Genomic DNA, 9,203 nt, shown 5'->3' with positions numbered 1-9,203 from the left:
AATAAAATTGTTTGTTCGTGTGGCTAAAAAACAGTCAATGTACTGATTTTCGAATAAATTAAGAAAAAATAACTTGTATGTAGCAAGAAAGTTTCTTCTGTTCATTGATGAGGCTTATGTTCAGAGACGATCAATAGATGGCGCTGTAGAAAATAAAACATCGCAGGAAGACGAACATGTCGTCACTTCCTGCCACCCCTGCTTTTTACCACGAGTAACCCCGTACTCTTTCTTTTCGCTTATCATGGCGGACCGGTTCAATAAGGTAAGCTGTCGCTGCGAAAATAAAAAGGGTATTATTTTTCTATTCTTGAATCTACATGAATTTATCTATTACATCAAAACGCTGTGTGTTAATGTGCATTTAATAAAGATAATAAGTTTTAGACTGGATGCGATCTGTGAGAGTATTTGTGAAACACGGCAGGCAGCTAGCTTTAGCTTTGTGAGCATGCCTTCATGGCAGCTTCCCTAACGAATCATTTCCTTCAAATTGTTCATTAATTTGTGAAAATGAAAACTGAGCGAGAACACATGTTTTTAGAAACTGCACTTATATTCCACAATCTTCAACTAGTCGTAAATTAATTTTCGCAGAAATAACGTTTTAATCTGCTAAAACGTGTTACGGTAATGACACCCTTATGTTCAACTTTTCCATTACACCGCAAGAGATTTTTTTTAATGGTTTAATGAACGTTTTGTTGTTTTTAGGTTATTTACGGGTGAGTGATGGTGCATAACATAAGTAGCAAATATGTCCGTCTGAAACAACAGTAGGAGTTAATTAATTTGTGTGTGAATGTTAGAGAATGATTTCGTACTCTTGTCTGCAGGTTCTGCTGTTAGATGGCAGGGGCCATCTACTTGGCCGACTGGCTGCCATTGTAGCTAAACAGGTCCTCCTGGGTGAGTTTGTTAGAATGTGAATTTTGACAGTACAAGTAATTTACTTAACAAGAAATATTAAAAGATGCTAGATCAAATGTACCTTAAACCAAATCCCCCTTTGCTAGTCTCAATTCCCAGATTCGGTATGATTTCTTGGAATTTTATTGACAGTTTTAATGATTTTGCTTAAATGTTTTACTACAAAATTTGAAAAAGCTAATACATTGTGTAATGTTACACTTTTTTTTTTTTTTTTACGTAAATGGACATACACTTTTGCTAGTTTCTGTCTGTTATGTACTTTGCATATTTAACTTGCAAAGTACATCAGCAAGTTTTAAAAAGTTAATGTCAGATGTAATAAATCTGGATCGAATGGCTGTGACATTAGCATTTAATTAAAAAAAATTAATAAATTTGTGTTTCTTTAGCACAGCTCATCGCCCTTTAAAATGCACCTAATTCAAATCTCCTTGTGAAGAACCAGTTATTCACCACGTTGCCCTTTGTCTAAGTCTCAAAGAATTGGGACACGTTATTTTTGGCACAGTGGCAAAAGCATCTAGTGAAAACTGGCCAACCATTATTCCATCAGTGTCTTAAATTAATCTCCATTTAACGACCATTAAAGGTTCGTCATTCGCGTCACATGTGGTACATGAGGTGGAATGAAATTGTACTCATGACTATAAAAAGTAACCTACCAATCAAGACAATTTGCTCTTCAAAAATGTCTGCAAATATATTCCTGTAAATTGACTGCACTCATGAGCTGAATTGGTGAAGTTCACATGGTAATACCATCTCAAGTCTAGTGAACGGTTTCCTCGCTTATTCAAGAGAATATTAAAGTAATGAGGCCATCCTGTACATCTGTAGTGGATTGACCCAGCACAGATGTGGCTTTGCTTGATGCTAAGCTTTTTTACATCCCAAAGTGATCATCCTTTGATGAACAAAACATAGGTCAGACTTCTGGGTTTAGCAACAGTGTATGTTTATGCTAGGGTGTGTCAAGTGTTTTTCCACTTCCAGTTTGAATGTATTTAGCTAATAAGCTTCTTTTGGCCATGAAAAATAGCAAACTATCATTGGAGATGAATTGTTTTAGTCACTTTTTTCTCTCCACACTCAGCTCCTGATTGTTTCTTTTAGGACACAAAGTGGTCGTGGTGAGATGTGAAGGCATCAACATATCTGGCAACTTCTACCGTAACAAACGTAAGTTAAAAAACAATTTTTTTTTTTTGTTAAATGAGATGCTTGTTGTCAATGATGTTTTCATAACCATAGCTCGAGTTTCATTGACCATGAGAACACTACATGCACTACCATCTGAGACATCAGCATTATCTTTTGAAGTTGCAATTATCAGCTGCTTTCAAGTATATACAGCTGGGCTGTAATTTACTGTGGTGCGATGTGCCTTCACAGTGAAGTACCTGGCTTTCCTGCGCAAGAGGATGAACACCAACCCCTCTCGGGGGCCGTACCACTTCAGGGCTCCCAGCAAGATCTTCTGGAGGACTGTCAGAGGTATACATGGAGCTCTAGGACACTAGAGCTTTGACCATCAGTGGAACAATGAATATAGTTACTCTTCAAAAATGGCTGCAAGTGCATCAAGTTTGCTTTTTGATCATAAGTTGAAGTGAGGAAGTTCAAACATTGATATGCATTGTTTGACGGTGGTGAGCTTTTTATCCTGAAGCTGATCATCCATTGATGATAAAATAATAAAATAAACATTCTGGATCTGGCTTTTTGAGTTGTGTAGCAGTGTACCTTTATTTTGGGTTGTCTCAAGTGTTTTAAAAATGTCCTTCCAGCTTGAATGGTAACTAAAGTTCTTTTGTAATCAGGCATGTTGCCTCACAAAACCAAGAGAGGCCAGGCTGCTCTGGACAGGCTGAAGGTGTTTGATGGTATCCCTCCACCCTATGACAAGGTGTGCTATTTCTCCCCTCCTTATTACTGCTTCAAATCAACTGTCTGATGCCTATTTTACTGTTCACGGAGTTCTAATCATGAAAACTGAGACAAGCTGTTCAGTAAGTCCATGTAGTTTCTTCATCTAATTTGGATTTTCGTTTACAGAGGAAGCGTATGGTTGTCCCAGCTGCTTTGAAAATTGTGCGCCTGAAGCCCTCTCGTAAGGTGAGCCTCAACGTTTGCGTCTGTTTTTATTAGCAAAAATGATTTAATTTCTCTGAAACTGTTTTTAACGTAACATTCAGTTCAGAATGTTGAACAGTCCTGGACTTGGAAACTGTGTTGTGTTTGTAGACTCATCTGAAACAATATTGTTTCTTAAAAATGTTTTATTTATGGACTCTTTGCTTTTATGGCTGTCGGTGATGAAAAAATTCTCCCTTCATTGAATTGTAAACATGATACGAAAGAAAATCAAGACTGAGACAAGCCAATCTCTAAATAAAAGTACAATCCCAACCCCCTCCAACGTTCCAGTTTAACATAATCTTATTTCTTTTTGTTTTTTCGTCTCAAGTTTGCCCTGCTTGGGCGTCTGGCTCATGAGGTTGGCTGGAAGTACCAGGCCATCACAGCCACTCTGGAGGAGAAGAGAAAGGAGAAATCTAAACTCCGCTACACCAAGAAAAAGGAGCTGATCAAGCTGACCAAGCAGGCAGAGAAGAACGTGGAGAAAAAGATCGCACCATACACAGAAGTTCTGAAACAATATGGCGTACTCCTCTAACCTGGTTTTCTGTGGCCAATAAAGATAAATAAATGTTTATAAAAATGACATTTTGCTTTTTCAATGCACGTTTCACTGGAGAAAAAAATTAAACTATTGTACTCATAGGTCCAGGTTTGATACTGCTTGACTTTCTCACAGCCAAACCTAACTGCAGTGGTGGACTGTAATGGGAGTACATTTGCTTGAGTACTGTACTGAAGTACATGTTCCGATTATCTTTATTTTTTGGTGAAGGGGGGGTGGCTATGACTTCGCTACATTTCAAAGATGAATATTGTGCTTTCGACTCAATTTCTAGGAAGATTTGTTCTTTCTGGCTCAGCTTTGTAATCGTTACTGGTTTTCTTCCTTGTGCTCAAAGGGAACCAATCAGTTGCTGCTTACACCTGGGATGGATTTGGAATTGCACCTTGACTTGCAAACGTTGCATGAAATCAGGAGCATAAGTCAATTGTTTTTGTATTTTTTATTAGAGAAGGCGTTTGACATGATGTGAGTAGAAGAATTGTCAAATTAGTGAGGGGAAAATATTTAAATGGATTAAAAACTTCCTATCAAAAAGGAAAGGACGTTGATTCAACCTTTAGTTATAGGCCTACAGGTTATTCGCTTTTTGAGTCACGAGGATTCATTTACAATACTTTAAAATTGTAAATTTACTAAAAGAAATGTGTATAATCAAGAATTAGAACAAGTAAAAAGTATGAAGTTTTTTGGATTATGGTTTGATGGAAAATACAGAAAATTATAAATGTAAGAAATAAACATGAAATATTTGGCTTTAAAACAAATGTACACTTAAATCAGATCAAACATTTTTTTCATTCAACTTTTATTTATACAACAAAGTTCGTGCTCGATCATCCAGATATCAAATCCAACAATTCTGTCAGGTCATCTGGACAGTTTCTTTTTTGTAGAGACATTTCACCCTCTATCCAGAGGGCTTCATCAGTCTGAGGAGTTCCACTAAACTGTTTCCCCACCAAGCAGTAAACTTCTTAAGTGGATCAACCAGTTTGCTGGAGCTAAGATGGTTTCTGGAAGCGTTCCTGTCCCCCATCGACTCCTCCCAGGCAGGCAGCCAAAGTGGTTCATTACCAGAATAAAGTCATTATATTACAAGAAAAAAAACTTGTAATACATTCCTGGGTCGGCTTGCACCTGCTGTGGACAGCTGCCAGTGCGAGTCACTGTGTTTATAAAGTAGTCCACGATCACTTTTGGGTCACTGTTTGTGAAATATGCCTCCATCTACATTATGTGACAACTAAATCCGCCAATTCAGCCATTAATTACAATGTCATAGGCTTCAGTTTATCATAAGAATCCATATGCTACAGTGCATTGGACCCCCTGCTATTGTACTGCCGACAAACCATTTTACCGCAATTGTAAGACGTATTTTTTGTGCCGGAGTTCTGATAATATTACAACTTTATTCTCATTTTATTTTGAATTTATTTTCGTAATACTACAACTTTATTATGACTTTATTCTCATTTTATTTCAACTTTATTCTCATAACACTACAACTTTATTCTCATAATATTATGACTTTATTGTCGTACGACTTTATTCTAGTAATGACTATTCTTGTTCGTAATGTAATTTTTTTTTTCCTTAGCATGGCCCTAATTCACCGTCGTAGCAAACATATTTAAATTATATTGAGATATTTTAGGAAAACGAGATTGGTTAATAGAATTTGATATATGGTGTAGTTTATATTTATATACAATAGTTCCATGCATACACTTAGACTTATGCCATGATAAACCACACTCCATACAGTTGGTAAATAATTCGTATCTGTTTAAATGTGTGTGTTCACCGCGGACAAACTACATTTCTGCATTTAAATACTCACCATCCAACCTGAGAAAGCACATTCAGGAATTTGAGCAAACTGTTTTTTTCTTCGAGTAATAGTTTTAATTGAAAAGCCGCCAGTTCTTTCTCCCCATCTGCACCAACTTCAAGGTTCAACTCCCGGTACCGTCAACATCAAAATGTGGGTGGAAAAGGTGGAACACCCACACCTTTTATATTTTTCTACCTGGATTATTGAGCATGCATCAGGATAGAATGGAGGGAGGTTCATGAAATTCAGAACAGAGTGTGGGGGTTCAATTTATTAAGCTAAGCTAGATACATATGCAGATTGCCCTATCAATCCTCACAATAGGGGTTCGTTAGGGCTTTTGTTAGAACCACAGAGGAGCCACTCTTGTTCTGGGTATCAGTCAAAGCTGTGTTACATACTTGTTTTGAATCAGACTTTTTAAAGAGCAAGTCAGCCTTTCATTAAGTTTGCTCTGTGTGTTTTCTGTTTAAATTTTAAGTGCACAGCTGCGTTTTTGGTTTTGTTTTGCAGGAAAAGAACTTTTCCGTTTGTACAGTTACAGTTGTTTGTTAATTAAGGTGCCTGTGTGATAACTGGGACAAAGCTTTGACTCAGATTCATATTTTTATCGCCTTATGGAAAGCAAAAATATATCGATATGTATATCGTATAATGCGATTCATCTTAAAAATATTGAGATATTAATTTTGGTTCGTATCACCCATCCCTATCTTCTATAATAAAAACATTTGCAACAGTAACTTTTAGTTAGCTATGAGCTAGAAATAAGCAAATACTAAAATAATTGCTAATTAATTGTAATCAATGTAGCAATGTTAAATTGATTATGATATAGATTTGAAGTCATGCCCCCCAGCCCTGCTCTACAGTGCGGTGACATTGCATTAATATATTAAAGGTGAGAAGAAATAATTAGCTTTATTGGAATTTTGTTCTTTTTTTAGTTGCCACCATCAATGTGTTTTATCCTTTTGATGCCAATTTGAGTTCACTACATTTAACTGAAGTTCTCTTGTCTTTTCTTGAGGAAGCATGTAAGACAGCTGGAGAAATATAATGAAGTGACTACAGCAGCCCGCAAGAGAAGATCTGAGGGTGGGACGTCTTCCACGGATCTTAAACAATTGAAGCTTGAAGAAACAATGCAAGTCTCTGAGAACAATGTCGACAAGGCAAGCAGTTTTGAGAGGCGTTCTGTTGCTCTTACATGCAGGCATTTAGAGGGCACTCACACATTTGACGCCTTGGCAAGCGCGATGAATGACATACACTCAGAATATGAAATCCGTGAGAAGATTGTCAGAACCACAACTGATAATGCCTCAAACTTCTTTAAAGCATTCAAACCACTCCGAGCATCCACCATTTTGAGAACCGAAGAGCGACAGCCCATGGCACGTCAAGGGGCCTCCCGCCCATTTTTCTTAAGAGACACGCTGCTTGCTCCCTCACTATCCATCCTGCGATTGAAACACTTATACTGCCATCCAGTGATTGAAAAAAGGCACTACATGTAAAACAAATTTAATTCTTAAATTTGACAATAATTACTAATTATTGTTAAATTTCAAACAATATTAGTTTATTGCAATAATTTCTGAGACAATCGCCCAGTAAAATTTGTTATCGTGACAGGCCTAGAAATAAAATAGTTCTTTATTTTAATTTTGTTTTTGAGTTATTCTTGCTGAAAAAAGTTGTTAATATTATGCTAAATTCATCTGTGCTGAACATTGCTTTGTAAGCTTCTGTTAAGTATGGCAGTACTCTCAGCTGTCATGAGGATGTTTTAAATAAAAAAAGAAAAGGAAATAGCCGTCGTTATTTTTTTTAAACTACATTTCTATGCTGAAGTATTTACAGGTGTAGATTTTTGTAACAGTGGTTCTACCTGTCACTGCATCATCAGGTGGTTTCAGAGTTACGAGATTCTATAAAATCACTCAAACAATACAGCAATGTACTGATGATAGAAAATATGATTTGTACTTTTGAATACGTACATATTTTCAAAAGTACTTCAGTACTTTAACTTGTGTGTAGTTGAGTAACATTTGACCAGGATCTACTTTTACTCAAGTGTTACAGTTGAGTACTTTGTCCACCACTGCCTAAAACGACTACTCTCCATACATTTACAGACCGTTCTCTGCTGAACAAATGATCTTGAAGTACGAGATGCCCTTTGATTGGTGGAAAACGTTTCACACCAGTTGTGTACTTCACCTACAAATTCATGTTTATTGTATAAAATGGTTAAAGTTGAGTATTGAGCTTCTGACTTGCATAAATATCAATATTTTTGGTGCAAATATATTGATCCACTTTTATAAATACAATATCAAGTAGTTCACATCTGCATCTTTTTAGTTGAATTTGTAGCAGCAGATGGCAGCATTGCACTTTATAAATGATCCCTACAATAAACTACAAATGTGGTTTTTTTATTTTATTTAATAGACTTATACAGCTATACAAGAGGGTTAGTAAATTAAAGGAAAAGTTGATGTTAATAGTTTTTCTTTTTATAATATAGTTGCAAATGTTAAACGTCACAAGTGAATAAAGGATTTCTAACTCATAATGGTAAACCTTATTCAGTGTACCAAATTACATCAAAGATTCATAATGTACTGTTGATTATTTACATTCTTGCTGCAGAACATTTGACTCTGCACAGCTCAGGATTACTGGGAACTTCTCCTGGGAGAAGGTGGACAGCTCTCGCTGCCTTTCCACTGAGTTTTCTCCACTACTTAAACCAAAGACACTCGGGTTATTTGAACTTGAGTTACTCTGCTGCAATATTTTAATAGAACATGGCCTAAAAATCAGATTTACATTGAAGAGGTTTCAGCAGAACTGCCTTAGAACTTTCTGCTGGGTCAAAACCTAGTAGGATAAGTGGTTTCTTCAATTTGTACGTGACAAGTGTACCTTAACTTTATTGCATTTAATCACATTTGACTGACCCTGCTATGGCTCAGTGCAACACGGTGACTTTAAGACAGGGTTCGGTTCAGGATCACACGTTGGGCCTCTTCCGGAGCATCGTGCCTTCCACGTGAGTCGTCTCCTGCCTGGACTTGAGTTAAGAGAGTCTTCTATGTTTTTGGTTCCCGACTTATAACACGTGAAATCCCTCTGTGACTTATTGGTTGGTTTTCTGAGGTTCTTTCTTAAAATTGCCAGATTTCAAGCCTTTAGAGTCATCTTGTGGCCGCTCGCATTAATTTTGTGATCTCTCGGGGCGCGTCAGACAGGAGTGCCTTTGGCGCCTGGTGGAGGCGGCTTAATAATGTTTAAAAATGAATTGAGATTAGTGAAGAGAACTGACCTTTGAACGACACGAGTCAAACAGATCAAAAGCAGATAGAGCTTCATACTGAGAAATTACTCTTAAACCGTTTGGTCACGATAATAACCACGTGTACTACAGTACAGCAAATATGGTCTTAAAGAGATGTTCTGGTCATTTTTGAAGCAATGTTCTGATAATTATCACTAGTTAGCATCTCAGCCAAGTCTGGACATAAAGAAAGAAAAAGGCAGAGGTCTAGGCTGGTGGCTAGCTCAAGTTAGAAACCAAACATATTTTCTTTGTTGCAGGTTCCTCAAAAAAAAAGAAAAGAGTTTGATTGGTCTCATTTCATGTTCTCTGTTGCACTTTTGGCATATAATCAAAGATTACTGAAAAACATTCAATTGAAAAAAGTATTTTAC

The 9,203-nt window shown here is 36.8% G+C and overlaps 1 protein-coding gene and 1 non-coding gene across 2 annotated transcripts; both read left to right on the top strand.

The window, feature by feature from the left end:
- The first annotated feature begins 216 nt into the window (after nucleotides 1–216).
- Nucleotides 217–3,658, top strand: rpl13a (ribosomal protein L13a). Its single transcript, XM_037695065.1, has 7 exons — nucleotides 217–265; nucleotides 837–909; nucleotides 2,047–2,112; nucleotides 2,326–2,427; nucleotides 2,754–2,839; nucleotides 2,989–3,048; nucleotides 3,401–3,658. Exons 1-7 carry the CDS (start codon nucleotides 245–247, stop codon nucleotides 3,608–3,610), a joined length of 618 nt encoding a protein of 205 aa, XP_037550993.1. The 5' UTR covers nucleotides 217–244; the 3' UTR covers nucleotides 3,611–3,658.
- LOC119427934 lies at nucleotides 2,157–2,236 on the top strand. Its single transcript, XR_005187670.1, has one exon. It is a non-coding gene; the product is annotated as a small nucleolar RNA Z195/SNORD33/SNORD32 family (small nucleolar RNA).
- Nucleotides 3,659–9,203: the final 5,545 nt, after the last annotated feature.

The sequence above is a fragment of the Nematolebias whitei genome, chromosome 21 (genome assembly GCF_014905685.2).
Source record: "Nematolebias whitei isolate Nwh7 chromosome 21, NemWhi1, whole genome shotgun sequence".
Lineage (NCBI taxonomy): Eukaryota > Metazoa > Chordata > Actinopteri > Cyprinodontiformes > Rivulidae > Nematolebias > Nematolebias whitei.
This window is presented reverse-complemented; position numbering and strand designations above follow the sequence as displayed.

What these genes read in the sequence shown, in the direction of transcription:
- rpl13a (XM_037695065.1), top strand. Translation starts at nt 245, where the DNA reads ATGGCGGACCGGTTCAATAAG. An exon ending in TGGCGGACCGGTTCAATAAG is followed by an intron (nt 266 to 836) that starts GTAAGCTGTCGC and finishes TCTTGTCTGCAG; the next exon opens with GTTCTGCTGTTAGATGGCAG. An exon ending in AGCTAAACAGGTCCTCCTGG is followed by an intron (nt 910 to 2,046) that starts GTGAGTTTGTTA and finishes TGTTTCTTTTAG; the next exon opens with GACACAAAGTGGTCGTGGTG.